This window comes from Chiloscyllium plagiosum, unplaced genomic scaffold (genome assembly GCF_037043375.1).
Source record: "Chiloscyllium plagiosum isolate Xiang-an unplaced genomic scaffold, Cpla_swu_hap1 HiC_scaffold_22, whole genome shotgun sequence".
NCBI classification, from domain to species: Eukaryota; Metazoa; Chordata; class Chondrichthyes; order Orectolobiformes; family Hemiscylliidae; genus Chiloscyllium; species Chiloscyllium plagiosum.
In genome coordinates, this window is record NW_028270160.1 from 50797352 (window position 1) to 50823774 (window position 26423).

Consider the following 26423-nt stretch of genomic DNA (forward strand, 5'->3'; position numbering starts at 1 on the left):
CTTCCCAGTCAGTAATTCTGCTCCCACCCTCACCCCAATCCTCAAATATCATCCAATCCCCTAAGGAAGCACCCTTCAGGTTCCTGGCCCTCATTCCACTGAGCACCAATTAACTTCCCTCATCCCCGTGGGCAGACAACACCCCAAAACAACCTTCTCGATCCCTGCCTGACCTCTGATACCTGACTTGACCCCCTTGTTCCTGCATGTGGAGCCCCACAAAACTCTCAACTTTCAGCCTGTCTCCCCCCCACTCTGGATATTCAAACCTCCTACCTGAACACCGGATATTACAAGACCCCCCCAATTTTGGCTATTCTATCCTATCTTATCCCCTCATTTATCATCTGCATTTCCCCAATTGCAACCCTATACCTCTCATCTGCCTGGCACCCTGTCCTCTTCCAATCCCTCAGCTGCCACCCTACTCCATCACCCACTTGGCATCTTGTACAATCAATCACCCCTCAAATGCCTCCACATTATCTTCTCACCCGCCTTGACACCCTTACAACATCCCCCTCACAAAATATAGCACTCTGTGCCATAACTCAATGGACTCCACACCTCATTACCCACTTGGCGCACTACTCCCTCACCCACTTGCCAACCTACCCCAGAATCCTGGCTTCCAGTATTGACCATGTGTTGAGTGGATTCCAACAATGGAAACAGCTGAGACAAGCCAGGCTCAGAGATCTGGCCATAAAGTTGACTGAGAGGTAATTGGGTCATTCTTTGTAGCATCATCATCAAAGAGCCATTGTGGGTCAACTTACAGCATGTGGACTGCAATGGTTGAAGAAGACAGCTCACCACCACCTTCACAAAGGCAACTAGGAAAAGGCAATAAATACTGGCCCAACAGCAATGGCCACATCCCAAGAAGCAATTAAAAAGAGGTCTGTTCTGGCAGTAGTCATGAAGACCAATATTATCTTGAGTGACCAACTTTTTATGCAGAATATGATTGGAATTGAATGAACAGTTTCAACAATGCTATATCAAGAAAATTGATGATCCACTTTAAAAAAAAAAGTTGTTGACTTTGAACATCATCTCAATATACATATTCTGTATATTTTTAAAATAGAGTGCATTGAATTACTGTCACTGTTCATTTGTATAGCACCCTTTAATGCCCCAAGATACTTCAGAAATGTGTAAAGTGACAAAAATAGACATTTTGTCAAAGAGGTAGATTTGTAGGAAGATGAATTGAAGGAAGGAGGGGGATGGTTATAGAGGGTCTTGAAGGAGGAAGGGATGATGCATGGGTTTAATCAAGGTTATACCAGAGTATGGTCTAGAGTCAGTTTAACAGAGGGTTCTGAATTGGGGGAAGAGGGTAGCTGATATGCACAGTGTGCAGGGTTGAAGAAAACTACTGAGATGGGGTGGAGAAAAGCCACGCAATTATTTAAATCTGAGGAGAGTTTTAAATGGTCGTCAGTATAGCTCAGCAAATGCTGAAGTGTTGGATGAGCATTATTGTACACAGGTATGAATGGGTTAATACTGAGGAACGCCAAGAGCACCATCTCATGATGTCATATGAACATGTGGGCAGAACTGCTTAGGATCCTGAAGGAGTGAAACCTAACATCTGAAACTCCTGAAGGTGTCCTTAACAATGTTTGCTACACCAGTTTAATCTGTTGGTAGTTCTAATATATAACAAAAGCTTTTTTAAATGCTTTCACGGGACATGGATGTCACAAGCTACAAGAAGCTGATTGACCTCAATATAGCATGTGGGCCCTGCAGGCATTTTCACTAATAACTTCCACAAGCCAATGTTCTGGTTTGAAAGAGGGAGCCTCTTGATGATGTTCAGCCTTTTAGCTGCTGCAGGAATTTCAATCCTACATCTACACGACCCCAATGAAAGGGAATTCCAGTAGCTTTGTCTTTCATTGAACATCTTTGATTGAACTGATTCCAGAAACCACAGCAGAGGTTTTATGCTCTGGTGGAGGTTTGGACTCCGACCATTGATAACTGAGAAAAAAATACAACAAAGTTGTCAGGATCTTCTTAAAATGAGACCTCCCGAATAATGGATCAGCAATTAAGTGGAATATTGGAGATTGTGTCTAACTGGTCATAAACTATTCAAAGAAATTCAGGATGTTGCTTTGATAGGATTGGTTCACATTGTCCCCAAGTTAAAGTGTTTCTTGGTATGTTAACACACTTTCTACATTCCCGAATACTAAGCAATATTTGACTCTGTCCCTCTGTGATCAGTTCATCAAGGGCTGTGCTAGATAGTTTGCATAATTGAGAGAGCAAAACCACACTCACAAAGGATTCTAGTCTAAGTTAAATGTCTGTGAGAAGAATGGCACCAGAAATTGTATTTTCCTTTTTTGGGAAAACGTTTTATTTTTTTCAGTCTGTCCTTTAACATTCCACTTTCTGTTTTACTGAAAGAAATGGGGTTAGTCTTGTTGTTTAAGCTGATTTGGGAACAACATATTTATCTTGCCATGTTTTCTGTATTGTCTCTACTTCAGTCAATGATGGAAAGAAAATTTGAATAACTCCTCAGTCACAAATACATAGTATTGACTATCAATGAGTATCCTGTGATAGAATCCATGGGTGAATGACCATTAGTGAGAGAACTACCAAAGGAGGAAATGGGCTGTTAATCCAGACACCCAGGTAATGTTCTGGGACCAAGGTTCAATTCCTACCATGGCAGATGGTGGAATTTGAATTTAATGAAAATCTGGTATTAAGAGTGTAATGATGTACATGTCCTTGGGATGGCACAGTGGCTAGCACTGCTGCCTTACAGCACCAGGGACCCGGGTTCAATTCCAACCTTGGGCAACTGTCTGTGTGGAGTTTGCACATTCTTCCCATGTCTCTGTGGGTTTCCTCCAGGTGCTCTGGTTCCTTCCCACAATCCAAAGATGTGCAGTTTAGGTGAATTGGCCATATTAAATTGGCCATAGTGTGCAGAGGTTAGGTGCATGAGTCTGGAGCAAATGTAAGGGAATGGGTCTGGGTGGGATACTCTTCGGAGGGTTGGTGTAGACTGTTGGGCCGAGGGCCTATTTCCGCACAGTAAGGATTCTAATTCTGAAACAATTGCCGATTTTCAGAAAGAGCCACCTTGATCCACTTATGTCATTTAATTTAGTTTAGTTTGCTTTACGAAAGGAAGAGGTTCTGGTGGCAAATGGAGCTCAGCAGAAATGGTGTGGGATAGGGGGTCGTAGGGGCAGCCTGAATAGTGAAATGATAACTTAGGTAGAGAATGGGGGTACTTGGTGGCTGACAGGGGAGGATAGAATGTAAACCTTTGTGGGCAAACAGTGGATGACTGTATGCATCAAATAACTGTCATTACAAATCTCTGAAACCAACTGGACAATGGCATGAATCAACCATATGACTATGAGCAAGAAGAGCAGAAGTAAGCCACTTGACCCATCGAGTCTGTTCCACCATTCAATAAGATCATCGTAACCCCCAGGATATAGATTAGATTACTTACAGTGTGGAAACTGGCCCTTCGGCCCAACAGGACCACACCGACCCTCCAAAGAGCAACCCACCTAGACCCATTTCCCTACATTTACCCCTTCACCTAACACTATGGGCAATTTAACATGGCCAATTCACCTGACCTGCACATCTTTGGATTGTGGGAGGAAACTGGAGCACCCGGAGGAAACCCACGCAGACATGGGGAGAATGTGCAAACTCCACACAGACAGTTGCCCGAAGTGGGAATTGAACCCGGGTCTCTGGCACTGTGAGGCAGCAGTGCTAACCACTGAGCCATCATGCAGGAATTCAGGGATGATAACATCATTGAATTTTAAGGAGTGTGGGTTAGATTGTCTCTTATTGGTGATGGTCATAGCCTGGAATTTATGTGACCATTGTCAGCCCAAGACTGGATATTGTCCCAATCTTGGTGCTTTTGGACATTACTTCTTCAATATCTGAGGAGTCCTGAATGGTGCTGAACATTGTACAATCTTTGGTGAACATCCCCACTTCTGAACTTATGTTGGAGGGAAGGTCATTGATGAAACAGCTGATAAATTGATAAATCAACCACAGTGCTACTGTACAGAACAGTTGTCACCGTGACATTAATGCACTGCATTATGTATTAAGAAACACAAAAAATGCAAGACAACTTTAATCAACAATGCTTTAGCAACTTCCCCTGGTTTCAATGAGAGGACAGCTGAACAAGTGCTAATGTCCTTCCTAAAGCCTTCGCCACAAGCATTCAAGCAAAATTCCTACAAAATCAATTTTGACGGATTGACACTGTGTTCAAATAGTCTAAAAGCATCTCCACCAGGTCCTGGTTTCCAAATCTCAGATGGCTAATGTTCCAAGAGAGGACAAAGAAAACATTTCAAACTCATCGTGAAGTTCCTTTTGAAGCACACAGCATTGACATTCATAACTGGAAGGAGACTGCTACCAGTCATTCAACCTGTCCATCAAGCTGCATCACACTTTGCCTGCTCCATCAGTTGATGCTGATCTTATATTAGTCTCAATTCCACTTTCCTGCCTATTTCCTTTAACCCTCTTATTACTAATTAAAAATCTGACTACCTCCTCCAAAGCAAACTCAATGTCCCAGCATGCACTGTACTATGAGGTAGTGATTTCCATAGATACATGCTCCTTTGAGTGGAGTAATTCCTCCTCATTACTGTTTTAAATCTGGCACCCTTTAAACTGTGACCTGGTGTTCTAGATTACGCCAGAGAGCAATCATCTGCTGTACATGGAGTCATAAAGCTGTACAACATGGAAACAGATCTTTTAGTCCAACCATCCATGTCATCCATGCCAACCAGCCATTGAAAATAAATCTAGTCCCATTTGCCCATATCTAGAAGGAAGACAAGCTGATTTTGCATTCCAAGGGACATCCCGGTCCCATGTGTTGACAAAATGGTGGGTTGAAAATGAACCCCTATTGTCACATGACGACCTAGGGCAGAAATCTTCAGCCTTGAGTAGATGTCATCTGGAATTAAGGAACATTCGATAAGTGTCTGCACATAATCATCACTCGTCGGTGGTTAGGAAGTGAAGCTATCTCAGTAAAATAGATTAAATTAGACACGCTGTAAAGAAGCCTTCTATGGAATATCAAAGCTTATGGATTTGTTTCTTGATCTTCTCCCAACTCCTATTTAGAGATGACAGGAGATTTATTTTATATCAGGAAAACAAAAAGGTCAGCAAGTTTGGGACATCTAAAATTAGACTTTTCTGATCTTGTTAAGCACGTGCAGCTAAAGCTGGGGAATATTCAGGTTAAATTGCATCATACTGAACTTTCAGAATGTGTCCATGATGTGAAGAAATACTGTTATACCCACAAGGACTTGCTCTAGCGCTCGGTTCACCTGTGAGAGTAAACTGACCACAACGACTAAACAAAAACAATGGGAATAATTTGCCAAGGCAGCTTGACTTGTGCAGTAAAAAATGTTCCTGTGTGTGAATTATCACAGGATGTATATTGGCCAAAGCAGGAATTGAGCAGGAATGGGAGGAATTAAACAAAATATACATGGCTTGCACTAGAAGACGGTGGCGAACTACATTGTTTATGACCAATCCTTGGGTGAAGTCCCGCAATTTGATAAGAATCCAAATGGGACACCCAAAATAGTTCAGCTTCTGGGCAAGGAGAGAGGAACTGAATCTCTTTGTTACTAGGCCACCCTCTCACCTGGTCAGAACAAGGTCAATTAGAAAGGATCCTTTTGGCTACCTTCCTTCCAAATCAAATTAATTCATGTTTTATAAGAAGTCTTTCTTGAGTCAATGAAAGAGTGATTCTATTAGTTAGTAAGCATGAGAAAGCGGAGAATAACGCATAGGGTTGAAGAAGAAACAAAATTCAGGCAAAACATAAATCTCACTTTTTAAAATACTGAGATCAGCTTATTTTCTAATTCATTCAGACCTATCCTTATTTAGTCAAATGCTTTAGGTTTTCCCGCCATTTTGCAAGTCCTGAGCTTCTCCAGTCATGTTCAGAGAGTCTTCATAGATTTCGAAGGAAACCAGCTAGTGTGTTCCAACATAATTCTTTCATTTATCTGTCTTTAGTTTGTATATCCGAGAACAAATATGAGTTTTTTTAAAAAAAAACTTTTACTTCCCCTGTCCACCATTGCGATTTGCACCAATTATTGGAAGTCATCATAGCATCAGTTCAACAGAGAGAACTAGTGAGTGAATTAAGAAAATTGCACATACTCATGGCCTTTGATTTTTCAAATTGTTCTAAAGAAGAGAAATGAATGCCTAAGAAGCAGGAACATGCATTAGACAACAGATATAGTAAAAGGAGAGGTTTTGCGGTGGCTTTTGGGGATGGATTGGACAGTACCAAGATGATTGGGTTATGGATAGTAGTGGAGAAAGTGAGGTCTGCAGACGCTGGAGATCAAAGCTGAAACTTTATTGCTGGAACAGCACAGCAGGTCAGGCAGCATCTACGGAACAGAAGATTCGACGTTTCGGGCACATGCCCTTCTTCAGGAAGAAGGGCATGTGCCCGAAACGTCGAATCTTCTGTTCCCTAGATGCTGCCTGACCTGCTGTGCTGTTCCAGCAATAAAGTTTCAGCTTATGGATAGTAGTGACAAGGTGGATGAAGGTTCTGCCATTAAGGCAGGAGTAGAGGAAGCACATGAAAGAAGAATGAATCAAACCAGCAGATCATGTGACTTGGCTTTTGAGGCTGTAAATAAAGACTTACAATAGCTGGCTAACATCTCTGTCTCAGGCTTGCTGCAGTGCTCCAGCAAAGCTGAGTGTAGGCTGGAAGAACAGCACCTTTTCCCCTTGGGAACTCTACAGCCTTTCATACTCAGTATTGAGCTCAGCAGTTTTAGGGTTTGAGCCCATATCCTTACCCCAGCCCCCACATCCCAGTCTTTGTTAACACATAGGTTGCTACCACACACAACCCATTGTCAGCCACTAATAACCCTCATTAGCAGCTATTCTTCCTCCCAAATTGAACTTCAACTCCTCCTCCTTCTGTCCAACTGCTTTCTTTCTCTTTGGGGATTATCTCCACTTACTGTTTACTCTTCCCCAACTCCCTACCCCCCCCCCCCCCCCCCCACTCCCATCCCATCTTCTGCATAAAAATTAAATTTATACCAACAAAATGTTAACCCTGATTTCTCTCTGCAGATGCTGCCAGACCTGCTGAGTTTTATTCGCAATTTCTGTTTTTGTTTTGATTTCTGGCATCCACAATTCTTATAGTTTTTGGCTTGCATTTCTATAGTGTCTTTCAGGTCTTCAGGATATTCAACAGTGCTGTAAAGCCAAGAAAATATTTCTTGAAGTGCAATCCCTATTGTAATGTGGAAAATTGGGCAACCAGTTTGTGTAAAATTTCCTTCCAGTAGCGAAGATAGTATGGTTTTAGTAAGGCAAAAAAATTGGCAAATACATTAGAGACTACTTGGTTTCACTGGCCTCTTTCTCTTCTGCATTATTGGCAGAACCTTCAGCTATCTTGTTACTACCCATCTCTGAACCCATCCACTTTGATACTTTAAAACTCATTGGCTGGCATGGTGGCTCAGCAGTTAGCACTGCTGCCTCACAGCGCCAGGGATCCGAGTTCTATTCCAGCCTGTCTGTGTGGAGTTTGCACATTCTCCCCATGTCTGCTTGGGTTTCCTTCAGGTGCTCCGATTTCCTGTCACTGTCCAAAGATGTGTAGGTTAGGTGAATTGGCTATGCTAAATTTCTCATAGTGTTCAGGGATGTGTAGGTTTGGTGTATTAGTCAGGGGTAAAAATAGGGGAGGGGGAATAGGTCTGGGTGGGTTACTCTTCAGAGGGTCGGTGTGGACTTGTTGGGCCAAAGGGCCTGTTTCTACACTGTAGGGATCTATGATTTTCAAAAGCCACCTCAAAACCTTCCTTTTCTCTTCAAAATGGTACCATGGGATTCCTTATGTTCTCCTAAGAGTGAATATGAGGCTTTGGTGTAACATCTCATTGAAAAGTCCTTCAACACGGCAAAATTTCTCTCAGTCAAGTGTTATCTAGTTCATGGGTGTACATCTTTAGAGTCCATGAAGGTCTGACATAGAAATGTTATCAAGAGATAATGTTACCAACTTCCATAGCTTTTACAAGCTGCTCACGTGATTGAAAGGGCATCAAAGCAAAGGGTAGTTTTGTGAAACATTTATTGGAAACAGAGTTGGAAATGAAGTAAACAGCATTAATTATTCATATCACACTTATTGAGTACATTCTGAAAGATTGTCATTACTGATGAAAGATCGAGATGGATGTTTTTCACCATCTCTGTTGGTAACTGGACCAAGAGAAATTATAATCCAATGAAACATGCTATGGCTTCACAATATTCCTTGTTTTAAAACGCAACAATTACACAAATAAACGGATAGATTTCCCATGATTCTGTCGTGCCAATTTATTTTTAGGTTTTATTAGTCAGCAATTTTCCCCGATAACAGTTTTTTTTTAAGTGAATGATTGATAATTTTCTTTAAAGAACATTTCAATATCTGAGAGAAAATGTTAAATTCTGTACAAACATTGATATTATGACGACTGGTACAAAAATAGGTTCTAAACGCTCCCAGGCGCATGTTTTAATACTGTTATCACTGTCTGTGGCTTTGGCATCTTCCTGAATACCTTACAAAATTCAAATATAATGTCAATGCCTTTTTTTGGCACAATACAATAAAGCATAGTTTTGTTCCATTTTAAACTAAAGACTCAGCCGAAAATTGGAGAAAGGGAATCATTAAAACGGTTGCTAAACACTGAACAAAACCTTAACTTCACATGCTACTGTACTTGGTTATTGGAATATAGCAGCTGTAGGTTAGAACTTCTTTTCAAACATCCCTACTCACATCACCTGTAAGACATGGTTTGTTTTATATTTGGTCATGGAAATATTAGGAATAAAATCCTGTTATGCAGGGGCCATCTACTAGGCTATGGTAGGGATTCATATTTGGGACAAGGCAACCCCAATAATATGTTGAAATTGAGTAAACATGAACATTATCATTAAATGCAGATGATGCAAAATGGATGCTTTTTAGTAATGCATACCTAAAGTAGCTGCACACACCTCACGTGAACACTTTAATAGTCCTCTAATAACTGAGTATCCTGTATGGCACAAATATGAATTACTATGTAAACATGAAGGCCAAATTATACCTGAGAAATATAAAAATATTAAAGGGCTATATAGCTTTCTTACTTTTGTCTTAAAAGTTCTCTTAACTTAAGATACATCCTTAATGTATGTATATATATTCATATATATAGATAGATAGATATCTTTGTGTACAAGCTGATTAGACTTGCAACCTAATTACATTCTAGCTTTTATTCAAATTGTCTACACGGTTATTGGAATCATATCATTAAGAATAATCACATTCTATTAATCTATATCTATATTTGACTATTCATTTTAATCATCGTTCCCATTGTTGCTCTTAATGTGTGTTAGCAGGGCTGTGCATCATTGTCCAAGTCTTCTCAGAAAGCTCCATAGGTGTCACCACGCGTTGGCACTGCGAATGTGGGATAACCTTCGTACGTGGCATATGTGGCTAAGTCCTGGCCAAGGGCAACTGCTTGTTTCAGTTGTGTTGCTGCCACAGTGGCTGCTGCTCCTGCTAATGTGTAGCCTGTAGCATAACATGGGAATGGGAGATCAGTGGATGAAGCCAAGTACGAGACAGGCATAGACAGAGGTCTGCCTGAAAGAAGATGCAAAGCAAACCATTACCCTGGGTACTCGGTTACAAGTTGGAGATAGTAAATGAAATTTTCGGTGCAGTGAAGATTTTCTTTTTGAATTATTGTTGGTTTTTGATTTAGTGAGCTAAGAACTGATCACACTACTACACAACAAAACCTGACTTTCCAGCATTTCTGATCCAATTGTTAATAATCAGCTCTGTGGCCCGGTGTGGAGGGACTTGCCAAGTACATGCAGGCAGCAATGAACTTTGCACTTCTCTGCCGCACATTAGTCAAAACGTCATGGGTCAGTGATTTTCTTGACAAGATCTCTCAGCAAACTCAGTTCCCTTCTGCCAGCAGGTACTCTGACAGCGTAATTTATGTCAAAGTGCTCTTCTCAGGTTTGCTCATTGCAAAATGCTTTATTTACAGAGATCCGATTCTTACTGCTCACTGGAAACATGTTTGTCCCATCTTTGTGAGACAGATTGACAGCAGTCACCCAGGGTAAGTGCTTGTCACACCTTTTGCAAATTGCTTCTATATTTCATTCAGGCCAGCTCCCCTTTCTTTAAGCATCAAATTCAATCATTAGGCATGTGCGCTTTTGAATGTAATTGTTAATTGCAACCTGTTATTTTCTAGGTCCTGGAGATAATTGCTGAGCATATGCGATCCTGACTGGGTGCTCTTGAGATACATGGAGGCCCTTGAATCCAGGCCGAATGCCTCACAACAGCTCGTATTTTCAAAGTAGAGTACAATGTCCCCATTTAATAATAACCTACAAGTCAAGTTTATCTAATGATTGCCAGTCTCATTTCTCAATTGGGAAAAATGTTCCTTTTGACAAGTTCGAAGAGCTTGTAAATGTAAACACAAAAGCAAATACAATGGATGCTAGAAATTCAATGTAAAAACAGCATGTATTGGAAATACTCAATACATCAGACTGCACGCATAAACAGCTAAACAGAGTTAAAAATGACCTACCATTGACCTGAAATATTAACACAGCTTTCCTCTCTCGACAGACGCTCTCACTGTTTCTGGCATTTTGTGTTTGAAAATACTAACCTTGTACTTCATTTTTTTTTCCCTCTGAATCACTCTCTTCTGTTATTCTAGACAGACATTACCCAATCTGAAACAAGCCAAGCACAGCTCCTCATAATACATTCGAATTAACGTTGAATTTGATTGCAAACACCTCTGGTTCCTGCTGGACTCCGTATTTTTCAGCAGAGACATCATAAAGTGTTATCAGAATAATGCTGCAGGTAGTTACATAGTCCCAGGTTATTAGTAATATTGTTCTAACTGCCATAGGACTCCTGGGAGAGATAAACAACCTCAAGCAGATACTCTGCCAATATTTAAGATACCTGATGAAGGGCTTATGCCCGAAACGTCGATTCTCCTGCTCCTGACCTGCTGTGCTTTTCCAGCACCACACTCTCGACTCTGATCTCCAACATCTACAGACCTCACTGTCTCCTAATTGATTTCAACCTTACTGCGAAGCCCCTTCCAAGGATGCCTACCTTGAGGAAGTTCTCCTCCTCTCTCTACAAAGATCTCAGTGAGAAGTTCTCTCAATGCACCCCCAAGTCCTCATTTCCGATGAAGGGTGTATGCCCAACATCGATTCTCCCGCTCCTCGGATGCTGCCTGACCTGCTGTGCTTTTCCAGCAACACACTCTCGACCACAATAGTTAAGTATGTTTGGATAGGAGAACGAAAGTAAATGTGCTGAAAGGAGCTAAGATAAGGATGATTACAATTGTTTCAGCTTTCAGGGAGTTTAGTTAAACTGAATTTGTAAATATGACGTATCTCTACTTGTAAATGTCTTTTTCACCTCACCCCAACATGCAGTTGCATCTGCCTGCTCTCTTCATAAGGCAGCTGCAGTAGGTTCATGAACACAAACCTTGCTGCCAGGAACAGTTCATTTCTTTTTTAGGAACTTGTTGTAGTCCCAATGTTTCATTTAATCTTGATGTGTACTGCACACTATTAAAGGGCTTTCTCAGGCTCTTGGCTTAAAGATATAGAGTCCAGCAGGAACTAGAGGTATATGCAATTAAATTCAATGTATTAAGAAGAACTACGCTTGGTCTGGTTCAGGATGGGTAATGTCAGTCTATTTTAAAAAGTGGCAGCATGTTTGCATTTTATTTTCATTCCTTAAACCACATTTTCTCCATACTGATTAGCTGCTGTTCATCGGAACGGAAATTGTAACAGCACTTCAAAAGCCGTACTGAACATTTCCAGTGGATATCAGGCTCCATAAGAGGTTTCTGGTGCGTGAGTACCCAGGTTCCTCAGCTGTCCAGACTCTGTTCAGACATGCTGTCAACACCTTCGGGGCAAGGGACTTGAACACAGAGCTTCTGGGCCAAAGGTAGGTTCATAACCCTTGTTCCTCAAGATAACATAAAATCCTGCCAATTTCATCAGTATTTCCACTTGTTTATCCAATCAAGCCACTGAGGTACATTGGCAGCAGGAGGATTCAAACTCCTACCACCTGAGAAGCTGGAGCCTTAACTAAGTGCTTTAGCTTGCTCAGCCACATTACCTCGGATAGATTTTAAACTGAGATTAATGAAGGTTTGCTTAAGGTCTGAGATAATAACAAAGTGATTATTTTAATTTAACGTTTCCAATTTAAGACAGTGTTTTCATGTATTTAGTGTTGGATCAACTTACTAGGAACACAATCTGAGCAAACGAAAGAGTCTCCATTTTAGTAGGAGGAATAGGAAAGTATTATTTAAATGGAGAGTGACTGCAGAATGCTACACTCTGGAGGATCTGCCTGTACACGAATCACTAAAATTACCGTCCAGGTACAATAAGTAACTAGGAATACAAATGAAATATTAGTCTTTAATGCAAATAGGATGAAGTATAAAAGTAGGGAAGATTTACTGCAGCTGTGGAGCGTATTGGTGAAACTGCAATCAAAGTGCAGTTTTGCTCTCCTTACATAAGGAGGGACATACTTATGAATTGGGGGTAGTTCAGAGAACATTGATTCCTAGCTGAGAGGTTCATCATGAGCAAAGGTTGAATAGGTTGGCTCTATACTCAGTTTAGAAAACAGAACTGATCTTATTGAAGCATATAAGATTTGGGGAGACTTTTGTAGGGGAATCGGAAGGGCACACTGTTTCAAAATAATGGCCCTCCCATTTTAAATGGAGATGAGAGGTCATTTCTTCTCTCTGAAAGTCATCAGGTCTTGGAATTTTCTCCTTCAGTAAAGTACTTGAGGTTGGCTCATTGAATATAGTCAATGTTGGGTGAGATAGATTTTTGATTTACAAAGATATGGCATAGGACGACGGAGGGAACAGGCAGGAAGGTGAAGGTAAGACTGTGATCACATCAGCCAAGATGATAATAAATAAGATATTTGTGGGCCTGTTTGGCTCATTCTTGCTCCTATTTCTTATAGATTTGGGCCAGTAAATATCCTTCGCAGTTAAGGCATGGCGTGACTTACAGGGAAATTGCTCTTTATCCATTTCAGAACTCAAGAGACAACATGGTTCTACTCGCTAAACCTGAAACCTTTTGTCTTTATGAACACAAGACATATTATCCTCAGGACATCAAAATGGAGTTATAAATGATACATGAATAAAATGGTTCTTCTCACATTGCTCCAATTTGCAATAGTTGCTGTCAGTATAGACCTTCACATACCTGTGAAAGCTGCAGCTGCGGGAGGCTCCGTACCTTCACTCTGAAGTCCTAGGATCTGAAGGACATGCTCTGCTGCATAACTTTTTGCTTCTTCCACAGATGTACACAGTTTGGGTGGCGTGAATGGTTGGCTGCAAGAAAGAAAGTATTCTGCTCACTTCTTAGTATGATCATCCAATACGATCCATTACAGCAAGGTGACTGAGAAAATAAGTAGAGTCATAGAGATGTACATGTTTGAATTAGTGTTATTTTTTAAGTACATTTCAAGACTTGCCACTATCGGTACATGGTTCTGTGGTGCATGCTGGGTGAATGAGCTTAGAGGATGAAGATGGAGAATAAAACGCACAAGGGGTCATTGGGACAAGTCAATAATGGAGATGGGGACGTCTGGTCAGTGAGGGCTGAGGGCTAAAGGGTCTAACAGCCTTTGATACAACTGGAATTTAGTCTGGAGAAATGATGTCAGCCATCTAACCAGTCTGTCTCTGCACTTGTCTTTCTGCATAGCAATATCCAAACAGGTTTCAGGATTGATGGAGCCAAATTGATCCCAACTCTGCCTTCCCAGATGGAAACAGTGCACATAGGATCCATTTTCATGGAGATGGATCTGCCAAGTTAGGAAATATCCCAATTCAAGCTTCTGCCTTAATGATGAAAATCTAATTCCATGTCTTTTTATCCTAATACCCCCCAATCTATTCATAACTCTTTGTCTCCTCTATTGGACTGCTGAGATAACTCTGAGATCAGTCTTAGGATGAATGACAGGAGATTTTGTATTTTCTTAGTTGTTGGACTGAATGTTGCAGGGGATTCTTTGCAAACATTCAAAGCCTTCAGGTGACTAATTGGCCATGTGTGGGTAAAATGTATAATTTTGTGATTCTCCACATGTACTTAATAGTTCAAAACATTCTTGTGTTTGACACGAGAGTGCATTAATTACCAAGGCCTTCAGCATATTTTGTTAAAACCAAAAGAACTGCGGATGCTGTGAATTAGAATCAAAAACAGAATTTGCAGGAAAAGTTCCAGGGTTACTGGAAATGTTAACTCTGATTTTTCTCCACAGATGCTGCCAGACTGCTGAGCTTTTCCAGCAATTTCTGCTTTTGTGTGGCAAGTCAGTATCACTATGAAGCAGACTGGGAGAATAGATCAGGATGAGAAAAGCAGCGACAAAAGGTATAAAATGGTGGCAAAGAGCACCTTTGACCTGCATCTACCTCCCAGAGCTGAACAGTGATGTCACAGAAAAACAGATAGTTGTTGGGTATTTCTTCAATGTCTTCTTAATTGGCGAAATAGCTTAAATAGAGAGATATTACCACATCTGAAGAGTAAAGTTAGGAAGTTCACTTTTAGCATCCAAATTAATTAATTAAATACATTTGAAATATTTTGACAGTCAATGAGTTGCAGCTGTAGTATGTGGGAGTTGCTGGACAATGGTGTGATCCACTGTGACCATATTGGCAGGAAGTGCTGGCTGCCTGAGTGAGAAGTTGGCTAAGATTTGAGCTGGAGTCGAGTTGTAAACACCGTGATACATCGGGGGGAGGAGAGGGGTTACCTGGACACTCAGTTTTAGGAGACAGTCATATCCCTTAGATTAATTCCTTCAGATTTGCTCCATGGGTCAGCAGTGTAAGACTTTAAGTGAAGTAGGTATTGGGATCTAGAATTTAGCTTAAGTAAGACCAGGAAAGAGGTGCTGCTGAGAGATTGAGTAGCTCAGGACTGAATTAAATAGCAGAACAATAAACGTGATCACTTGTGGATTACTACCTGAGCCACATGCAAATTGATGTAATGTAAAAGAGATCATAGTGGTAAATGCATGGCTCAAAGCTCGATGTGGGAGTAATGGCTTCCAGTTTATGGAGCACTCACACCAGTACTGGTGAGGAAGAGCACTGTTCCATTAGGATGAGCTTTATTTGAACCTGCTGAATTATGTAACGAGGTTTGTAGATAGGGCTTTAAACTAATTAGTGAGTAACAGGGGAGGGTTTAATTGAAGGGAAGTTTAAAACATCAGGAGTAATGAAATAGCAGAGATGCAGGGTAGTGATAGGAAGGAGCAGGAGGGTGCAGCAGAATTTACAATGTGAGTAAGTAATAATGGTTAACAAGTCAAAGTTTAAAGCTATTTGAATGCACGCAGCATTTGTAACAAGAAAGATTGAATTGATGGCACAAATAGAGACAAATTAATATGACTTCATTGCTAATATGGAGACATGGTTGCAGGGTAACTGAGATCTCAATAGTAAAGGGTATGCAATATTCCAGAAGGAGAGGCAAAAAGGACAAGGAGGTGTGGTAGCTTTGTTAATAAAGTATGGTATCCGTGCATTGGTGAGTAGTGATATTGGTTGATGGATTGTGATGTCTAATCAGTTTGGGTGGAAATAAGGAATAGCAAGGGAAAGAAGTCATGGGTGAGACTCATCTATAGATCCCTAAAGAGTTGCCTCACTGCAGGATAAAGTATAAATCGGGAAGTAATGAAAACTGAGAAGGGCATGACAACTCTCTTAGGTTATTTTAATCTCTATATTAACTGGATGAACAAGAAGGGCAAATGTTATATGGAAGGCAAATTTGTAGAACGTATCAGGGATTGTTTCTTAGAGCAGCATCTTGCAGAATCTGCTGCAAAACAGGCTATTTTAGATCCAGTAATAATGTAATGAGAAAGAATTAATAAGAGATCTAATAGTTAGGAATCCTCTAAGAAGGTAGTGATCTGGTAGAATTTTGAATTCAATTTGAGGGAGAGCAATTTGGATCTCAAACCAATGTTCTGAGATTAACTAAGGTCAATGTGGGGTTACGGGAATAGGTTCCAGGGGTGGGTTGCTCTGCAGAGGGTTGGCGCACTCGATGGGCCAAATGGCCTCTTTCTGCACTGTGGGGATTCTATGATTCAGTTACAGAAGTATGAAGGAAGAGTTGCCTAAAGCGGGGCTGGGAAATAGACTGAGGGAAGGGTCGGTAGATAAGCAGCAGCAGACATATAAGCAGCGCTCAACAACAACATCATCTCTGGTCCAAAAGAAGGACTCAATGAGAAGGCCATGAAGGTGAGCATCCAATCAAAGCCTAAGGCACACACAGCAGCAAAATCTAATGATTCACCAGAGAACTAGGTATTACTTTTAGAACCAGCAACAGATGACTAAACAGCTAATAAAAAGTGAGAATGTTAACTTTGAAAATTGGTGACAAATGTGAAAACAATAGTTTTTGCAGGTATCTAGAAAGTGATTAGCTTAAGTGACTGTGGGACTCTGGGGGTGGGTGCTAGATTGGCTGAACAGCCTACCCTGCTTCTGTTTTTTTTAAATATGCTTTTGATTTTTTTTCCCACTCCTAACAAGGATTCAAGACAGGAATCTCATTTCTCTGGCATGAGCGTTCTCAAGGAACAGGAAAGTTAGAAGAATGTCAATTGGAACCTCTTTAACACAGTATCCAAAGCATCTTTCAGTCCATTGATTTGGGGGAGTTTCTCTTGTATCTATCGCTTTCTGGAAGTGATGCAGAAACTCTCCTAATGCATATCCATCCAGTTCCCTCATCCACCTTCCAGGAATGCCTCGGTTTGTCTACTTTGCCAGCTTGTTGCACTGACTACAAATTCTGTGGAGTCCACATGTTATTACAATTCACTAACTTCAACTGAGAGAGAATGTTTCCTACTAAAGTACATGATGGACAGAGGAAACTTCAAATATATCAAGTATTTTTCACTGACACTGTCTTTGTCATTAAATGCCACAAGAAATAAATCAATGTGTTTCTTTCACCACAGAACTAAATCTCACTATATGAGTTGCTGACCTTCTCTTCATAAATCTTCTTTTGTTTTATTTATAAGTCTAACTGTAAAATCACCAACTTAAGAATTCTGAAGACAAGAAGCTGCTGTTTACTGGAGCCTTTCATTTCAGAAAATTAGCTTCCTGTGATGACTTCTTAAGGATCTGATAGTTGTTAAATACTGTTTTTTTTTGTTTTCCAGCGTTCAGACCACAATCTTGAACAATATCTAGCCTTTTCCCTGCCTTGCTTTGCTGCACAGAGATACAATAGTAGATAAACATCTTCTTGCTTGTGAACAGAATCAATAGGAAGCATTTTGTGAGCCCCTTGATATTCAACAGTGTCACCATCAGGGTGATACGCCATTATCAGCATCCTGGGGGTTATCAGTGACCAGAAACTCAACTGGACTCATGACCTAAACACATTAGCTACAAAAGCATGTCAGATGCTAAGTATACTGTGGCAAGTAACACACGTCCTGACTCTCCAAAGCCTGTTCACCATCTACAAGGCACAAGTCAGAGTGTGATGGAATACTCCCACTTATCTGGATGAATGTAGCCCCAACAACACTCATGAAACTTGACACCATCCAGGACAAAAAAGCCCACTTGATTGGCATTACACTTACAAGCATCTACTCCCTCCACCACCAATGCTCAGTAGCAACAGTGTGTACTATCTACAAGATGCAGAAATTCACTAAAGATCCTTAGACAGCACCTTCCAAACCCATGATCACTTCCATCTAGAAGGAGAACAGCAGCAGATATATGGGAACACCGCCCCCTACAAGTTCCATTCCAATTCACTTACCATCCTGACTTGGAAATATATCACCACTCCTTCATTATCGCTAGGTCAAAATCCTGGAGTTCTCTCCCTAATGGGATTGTGGCTGGACTCCACAAACAGGTGGAGGCAGCTCACTACCATCTTCTCAAGGACAACTAGTGATGGGGAATAAATGCTGGCCAGCCAGCAACACCCACATCCCACAAAAAGCTTGTTATACACTTAAAGACTGTAATTTCCAGATTACATTTATTCATGTAGCTGTAGTACTGGTTAGAAACTTTCTGTAGAAAATGAAATTACTTTAATATATTTAAGTTATAGTACTGATCTCTCTGTTTCTCACATATAAATCCAGATATCTATTAGGTTAGGAAAGCAGAAAGGGAACATCTGCTAATCTGTTAGTTTGAAATTGGTGCATTACCTCAAGTGCTATTTTAAAGTGCCAGTTGATTGTGGATTAATGGAAATGACTTGAGAAAATTCAAAGCAGCTTCTAAGCGATGCTTGAAAATTCATAAAGGATGAAAATACTAAAATTAAATCTTCCTTCTGCATCATTTCTTCTACTGAGCTATTCCTTTAAAAATGATTAAGATTTACCTTGCACTCCCAGCTTTTATGTGAAGGTGGCAGCAGTGAAGCTACAGTGTGTTGGGAGCTGAGGACTTAATTGTGTTTGTTCTGTTAAGTGTTTTATGCAAGCTGTCGTTAGTTTTGAAATTTTTAAAAATGATTTGACTTGAAAACCAAAGAATTTTTGTCAGCACGTTTGTCAGGAACAGCTGTTCTGTCGTGCCCACATGTAAAAACAATGAAATAAATAATACTGTGTAAAACGATCTTCAATTTAACTGCATCAAGAAAGAACATTGCAATTCAGATTGAAATCATTGTACCTCATGCACAATACAAAACACAGACACAGAGTGCTGGAGAAACTCAGCAGGTCTGACAGCATCTGTGGAGAGAGAAAGAGAGGTAATTTTTTGAGTCTTGTATGACTTCTTCAGAACAATATTCAGGACATGTTTATTTTAAGGAAAAAGCATCTCGTTATTTAAGGAACAGCTAAGGGAACATTCTATTCATATGATCAGAAGTATACGTTGGGATTTACCACAGCAGCACTGAATCCACTTCCACAGAAAATGGAATCTGTGATGGGCTTTTACAGTCATCAGATTTTTAGGGTCACACTTTCTGCCACCTTGAAGATAGCTGTATCACCCCTAAGTGGCCAATCAGAGAGTAGCCAGCTTGTCAGACTCTGTAATGCCTCCGGTGGCCACTAATAGAACCGTAGACACTTTCCCTGACCTGGAGTTGCTATGGAGGCTGGAGAAGCATGTTAATGTGTCGGTACAGTGGTGGTTATGCTCAGCAGGAGCAGTCCAAGCAAGGGAGGGATTGTAGGCTGTGAATGGAAGGTTGCGAGAGGGAGGTGCGTTGGTCAAATAGCGACCGCCCATTCTAGGAGGAAAAGGAAGGCTCTCCAAAGGCCCAGGCAGCCTGAATTGGTGGGGGGTGGGGGGTGGGGGGAGGCTTTGTGGGAGCTCTGTCAAACCACCAGGATGTACCTGACTGCATCAATATGTAACTTGGGGATACCCAGTAGCAATAAAATTCCAATGGTAGTGGATGCAGGCCCTAAATGGCTATATATTGTCCACTAGAATAATCAATGGGCTTAAGGGCAGGTGGGTTGCCCAGTACCTATCTTGCCAGTGGTAAAATTTCAATGGGGGTGGATGGGTGATGGGCATGGCACACATTTCTATCTGAAAATGTGTTGATGGAAAAGCGCAGCAGGTCAGGCAGCATCCAAGGAGCAGGAGAATCGACGTTTCGGGCATGAGCCCTTCTTCAGGAGAAGGGCTCATGCCCGAAACGTCGATTCTCCTGCTCCTTGGATGCTGTCTGACCTGCTGCGCTTTTCCAGCAACACATTTTCAGCTCTGATCTCCAGCATCTGCAGTCCTCACTTTCTCCTCACACATTTCTATCTAACATACTTCTGTGCTCCGTGCCGAGCAACGAGCTCTTCTATTTGGATGGGGGTGGTGTCAAGTAGGGGAGTTACTGAAGTGTAGAGTTCTAGTCGTAAATTTTGAATAGTACAATTGACTTCCTGGAGAACTTGCAAATGGCATCCAGCACTGCCCTGGAGTTGCACTGCCTGCAATATGGAGCTATATGAAACTTTGTACTTGAAGCAACCATGGCATCAGCTATGATTTAGGGGCTAACTCCTCATCCATGAATTGAAAGGCTGTGAGTTTAAATCCCATGGCAGAGAATAAGAGCACACTATCTAGACTGAAACACTGGACCATCAGAGACACCAACTCTGACGTGAAAGATCCCATTGCACTGTTGTGTAATGAACAGGGGAACCTCACAGTGCCCTGGCCAATACTTATCCCTCAACCAGTGTCAGCAAAAAGAGATTATCCTGCTATTATGCTCTTACTGTTAAAAACCCATGAAGCATTTTCCCCACTTTACAATAAAGTTACATTCAGATCCCCCCAATTATATCAACTCACTTGCTTTTTACTTGAAACGTAAGCTGTAAAAATATATTGCAAAATTAAATGCTATTACGTACATGTTTGCATACTGATTAGCAAGAGCAGGAATAGTGATCTTATATACAAAGAGTTGTCGCTGGTCAGGTCCAATTGCTGAGTGAAGTTGGTAAACAGGCTGTCCCCAGCTGTTTTTTTGGCATATATCTTCTAAGACCTGCATTAAGACACAATTTATTTTGTCTCCTTGTTAGTTTCACCAAACAACATTGGCAACGTTTGGAAACCTTTTGGATGAATTCATTGATGTTCGTACCTGAGATGGGTGCTTTATTCCTTGTGGTTTCAGGGTCACTGGGTTGGTTGGAGTGAGCTCCATTCCAGGCAAGAGGTCGTAAAGTTTCTCCTCTTGCCTTCTGTCTGCCTTCACGTGGTAACCTGCATAACCACGCCCAACACCCGTATAAGCCAAATAACCTCGTCCTCCTAGCCCTCTAACTCCTGCAGCCCCTACAGGTACATTCATGTAAATTTCTAGGAATGCAAGAAGGCATCAAACTGAATCACCAGAAATCAATTTGATTCTCGTTTTTAAATGAAAAGGCTAAACCTCAATCATCAAGCTTGTTGAAAGATGATAGTCATGACTAAAGAAATGGATACCGCAAACTTTGGTGAATCATGTAGTGATATGAAACTTAACAAGGCATGACATTGGTAAAAACATCTTGCTTGATTGTAGTCCATGGAAGAGGTTCTAAGATGAACTTATCAACCGTACCTTGCAAATTAATGAACAAAAAGTGTTGGGGAAAATATCCCGAGGCCTGTTTTTTATGCCTCGGGAGGAAGTTTTGGCACATAGACTCTGTGCAAGAAATATTGCCAATTCATTTCTGTTGAGCTCATCTTTTAAAATATTCCTTATGTTTGAGGTTGAGCATTATTTTAAACATGCGTGGATTAAAACTGATTCTGTTTTGTTATTTTTGTATTGAATACAAAATGCTTAGTGGCCAAACATTTCAATTCAAAATAAGAGACCTTTTGATTGAATTTGTAACCCTTCATGGAGATCTGATTTTAATTTTTAAGTTATGAATAAGGAAATCAAACAGCTATAATTATTGATTGAAAACCATCTGAACCCCAAGTTTGACATGCTTTGAACATTTAACCACAGAACCTTTCCTTTAACTTTACAGTCATTTGTCAAGCTGGTTCCTTAGGAAGACACTACAATTATTTTAGCAGAATGTACTAAGATACGTAACAAGGAAAAAAGCTTTTTTTGACTAAAAGGCATGGTATGTAAAAGCTGTGTTGATTATCCAAATGGCAAATTGTTCCACTCTCTATTGTTTTGGTGATGTGCAAATAATTCAAACTATATTGTTGCAAGTCAGGATCACATTCATGTGATCTTTTACTTTTAAAGCAAGATTGGTAGGTTTGCACATCAAAGGTAAGTAGCTGTAAAAATTAAAATGCTTCAAGCAATTTTACTGCAACAACTGAACCTTTTGCAGACACCACTCACTCACTTCCCTTTGCATCATTGTCCTTTCTAACACAGAAGTACATCCCATAATTGAAATATGACAGAAGAAATTATTGCTCCTGGTGCAGATAAGTTAAGAGAGCTGCCTCCTAATTGAACATAAAATTGGAAAATTATTGCAATTCAAATGTTTATTTTCTTTATGAATGGAATGGTTGAATACCGACTGGTTGACAAATGAATTGTGTTATTTGAAGAATGTAGTCCTATGGTCACACACTCCCAGTCGGCTGGATTCTATTCCCAAGCCTGATCATGCTGTTGGTTAAGATGCAGGTCGGGATCCCACAAATGCCAGCAGTGAGACCACAAGGTACATTTTGGAGGTGGCAGACAATTAATTGGTTGATTCTGGGAGTCCTGTCAAAGTAAGGGCTGTGGGTAGGCTCCCAGGGTTCATGTGCCCAATAGAAAACTCTCCACCACGAGTGGGATTGTCAGCTCAACCATGACAGGTGGATACTGCTGACGCAGGTTGGAGAACGAGAGGGGACCCCAGGATAAAGGTTCCTTCTGAAGAATGTTTAAAGTTTAAAAACAAAATGTGGCCACAGTGCTGCACTGTACAGGGGCAATCGAGACAGCCTGCTGACACAGCAGTGTCTCTGTAACTACTGGGGGTGTTCAAGCTTGTAGACATGAACTGAAGTTTACTGAATATGTCATCATCCTGTATATGAAGACCTTATCCTCAATATTTACAGCCTAAAGGCATTTTACCAATAATGATATCACCAAACCAATGTGTACTCTTTATTCTTCACCCATTTCCAACCTCAGTTGTAAGTCCTACATTTCTACTAACCATTCTGATGACAGTCCTTTCTACACCAGTCTATCAACGACTAAAAGGATTTAGTATTGTGGACCAAGAGTTAAGATGTTAATTGAGACATTTATCTCAGCAATGTTACCATTTGGTGTGTTAAATTTTCCTGAACATCCATTGCATCGATTGATTGTTAGAATGACTTTTGTTAGAGCTTGAACTTTCTGAATAACAGAACTGGAAATATTTATGCGTTCCTTCTGCTTTGCTCTTGATCAATAGGAAATAGCAATAGTGCCTCCGGTCTGTAAGACTAATGTTACATCCTAATCAGAATCTTCAAGCTCTTTCACCAATCCTTAAACCCAGTTTATTTCACTGATTTTAAGATTGCATTCAGATGCCTGTTTTCAAAGCGATTAGTGACTTATCAAGGCACCAGCTTCTGACAAATCAATACTTTGTAGTACTGTTGTTATTGCAGAAAGATGGAATTACCTCTCACTGAGGGAGCCCGTATCATCCCCCTTGCACTGAGATGCCCCTTGTTTGGGAACCGCAGATGGGGAATAGCAGTGTAGGCCTGGGGTGCATAGAAAACAGGAGCCCCAAGGTAGGCAGCTGCAGGATCGTATACCTGTCCTAAAGTGTAGGTATATTCTCCTTGCAGCAATGCCCCCCGGCCTCCTGTCCCTCGGGTGTAACGCACATAACTGTCCTTATCCACAGGCTTTGCCAGAGTGACTTCAATTGGAGAGCCATCCAACACCTTCAGAGAGTACACAGAAATTATGAATTATCATCAATATCTTCCAGTGCATTACTCGTGGTTTGCCTCGGTTATTAGAAATTCCAATAATACCTTTCCATTCATCCTGTGCATGGCGTTAATTGCATCTTCTCGGGTGACAAAATGAACAAATGCATAATCTCGGATTTTCTTGACTCTTTCAACTGTGCCTGAAAGCAACACATTTGATCCAAGTTCATGAACACTGAAATACCCACATCATCCGCCTAGTCATCATTAAATTCTCTGATCATTTGCGTTTAATCAATTCTGCCACAAATGCAATGGTATCAAATTGCCTTCCTGTTCTGAGCACAATATATATTGGAGAAAACGTGAACCTGCTAAATTGTGCAATGTTAGCAAATCCATAACAATGTTCTGCTTGAGGATACATTCACAGCAATTTAAAACACTGCTACTTAAAATCACTTGACGATCAAACAAATGTGGAAAACAAAAAAAATTATCTCTCAACCATTAATACAAATAACTGAAAGGAACGAACAGCAAAAGTCTGTCTTCCATCTGCTCTGTGCAGTTTGCCCTGCTCAGTCATGTTGTAACTAAGCAACATGACTGCGCATTTTGGACCCACAATATCAGCCCCAGTCAGCAGCCATGCAATCTCCCGGGTCACATCAAGGTAAATTAATTCTGAATATGACCTTTTTTATAAAAAAAGGCTAAAGGAATATTTATCTTTATCTCTGGAGGGCTCTGGCTAATACAGAGGGGTAGAAGTTCCAGATGTAAACAGCACTCATTAGATCTTACTAGCATCTTACTCAGCTCTGTGCATACACCTCAGGAGGACTGGAATGGTGTGAATGGGTGCATTGCAGTCTCCCAGAATGATCCTGAGGCAGAAAGTGTTAAACCATGAGGACCTGTTGCATAGACATCCCCTTTAATTTCTTTTCTTCAATATTGGTTTGTGGTCATCATTGTCAAGGCCAGCACTTATTGCCCACCACTGTCAAGGTGTGATGTGCCATCTCTTCAGGAACTACATCGTAGCTGGTATAGCTACTTCCTGTTCAGGAGAGGGTTCCAGGATTTTGACCCAGTGTCAGTGAATGAATGCCAAAGTAGCTCCAAGGCAGGCTATCGTGTGACTGAGAGGTGAACTTACAGGGAATGGAGCTTCTATGTCCTTGCAACCATCGCCCTCTTGCGACTGCATGGTCGGAAGGTGTTACTGCAGGAGGCTGGACAAGTTGCTGCAGAAGCTAATCACCGAACACAGGAGATTAAGGGGTGATTGAATTAGGGTGTCTAAGATGGTCAAAGCTGGTGAAAGGGGTAGGCAATAAAAACGCTGGCCAGCCAACAACACCCACGTCCCACAAGTGAATTTTTAAAAAATATAAGCTTTTCTCTAGTGGGTAAATTTAGAATAAGGGGAAAGAATCTTAAAATTATAGCAAGATTGTTCAGGAGTAATATCTGAAAGCTCATCTTTGAACACAAATGCGTAGTGGAAATTTTGTTGAAAGGCATGGCACTGGGAAAGCAGGTCAGGCAGCCTACGAGAAGCAGGGCAATCGATCTTTCGGGCATAAGCCCTTCCAGTACCACACCTGCTGACTCTGAAATCCAGCATCAGCGGTCCTCACTTTCTCCTAGTGGCAATTTTGTACTCTGTCTCCAGTGAGCTGTTGAGGAGACGCCAATTGAAAATATCAAGGTTGAGATTGATTGAGATTGGTTAGGCATAATATTAAGGATGATGGAACAAAGGCAGATAGATGGTGTTATGAACCAGATTGGCTATGAGCTAATGGATGGATGGAACAATCACAAGGAGCTGAAAGGATTGAACCCTATTTCCATGTTCCTCCAGTCATTATATTACAATGACTAAAAAATTTGAGAATTTAGATTATCAAAGATTCTAGATTTTTCAATTTTAAATATTATTAAATATAAGCTTCTGCTAAATTGATAATAGTGAATAAAGGTTGCTGCATCGAATTTAATTCAGTCATTTTACAAACTGAACGGAAAATTCTAGAATTTTGGAATGAGTCCAAATTCGTTCTAATTCACACAATCTGCATGTTTGGCTTATACTGATCTTACCTGGTTTGATGCTATTAAATTCTTTCTCAATTGCTTCTTCACTGGTTGGAAGCATAAGATTACGTACATATAAAATTTTAACCGATGACATTGTTTCTTCATCAACTTCAACCTCTGGTTCAGCCCAGTCCACTGCTATTGGGTGCCCCCATAATTGAATCCTTCCTGAATTGGAAAGACAGCAACTTGTCAGTAACAAGTTTCTTCATTAAGTTGTACATTCAGAGGCACCAGCTCTAAGGGGTGTAACAGTGGTAAGTTTCCAGTTGCAAGTTTGTATTGTATCATCCAGTATTTGAAGATAGTCAGCCTTGGTTATTTATAGACATATCCAACATCGCTTCCAAACTGTGCATTTGCATAGCAAGCTAGAATTGCCCACACATGTCAAGTACAAATCGGCTTCTTCAAATTATCGTGTATTGTGGCTGTGAAAGGTTTTAGTGGACACTAAATTAACAGGCCTCTAAACAATTGAAATGAATTAAGATTGACTAAAAATTAATACAAGCATTAGACATACTACTGACACCTCAGCCT

At 40.7% G+C, this 26423-nt stretch overlaps 1 protein-coding gene and 2 long non-coding RNA genes across 10 annotated transcripts in view; 2 read left to right on the forward strand and 1 right to left on the reverse strand.

Moving 5' to 3' along the window:
* Positions 1-8213: 8213 nt before the first annotated feature.
* a1cf (apobec1 complementation factor) overlaps positions 8214-26423 on the reverse strand; it is a 41396-nt gene continuing 23186 nt past the window's right edge. For 2 of the 8 annotated variants that reach the window (XM_043712378.2, XM_043712376.2), the window contains exons 6-12: positions 25884-26048; positions 23871-23968; positions 23507-23777; positions 20995-21188; positions 20759-20895; positions 13507-13637; positions 8214-9727 (exon numbers count right to left, since the gene is read on the reverse strand). In XM_043712378.2, the coding sequence (XP_043568313.1) occupies positions 9576-9727; positions 13507-13637; positions 20759-20895; positions 20995-21188; positions 23507-23777; positions 23871-23968; positions 25884-26048 (1148 nt within the window). In that variant the 3' untranslated portion in view covers positions 8214-9575. Of the gene's footprint in view, positions 9800-13506; positions 13638-20758; positions 20896-20994; positions 21213-23506; positions 23778-23870; positions 23969-25883; positions 26049-26423 lie in introns of all 8 variants that reach the window. The other 6 variants (XM_043712375.2, XM_043712374.2, XM_043712372.2 and 3 more) reach the window with 4 other exon arrangements.
* On the forward strand, positions 10155-12849 carry LOC148145989 (uncharacterized). The gene is made up of 3 exons (XR_015760955.1): positions 10155-10292; positions 10431-10538; positions 12006-12849. It is a non-coding gene; the product is annotated as an uncharacterized LOC148145989 (long non-coding RNA).
* Positions 13570-18989, forward strand: LOC148145990 (uncharacterized). Its single transcript, XR_015760957.1, has 2 exons — positions 13570-13703; positions 16902-18989. It is a non-coding gene; the product is annotated as an uncharacterized LOC148145990 (long non-coding RNA).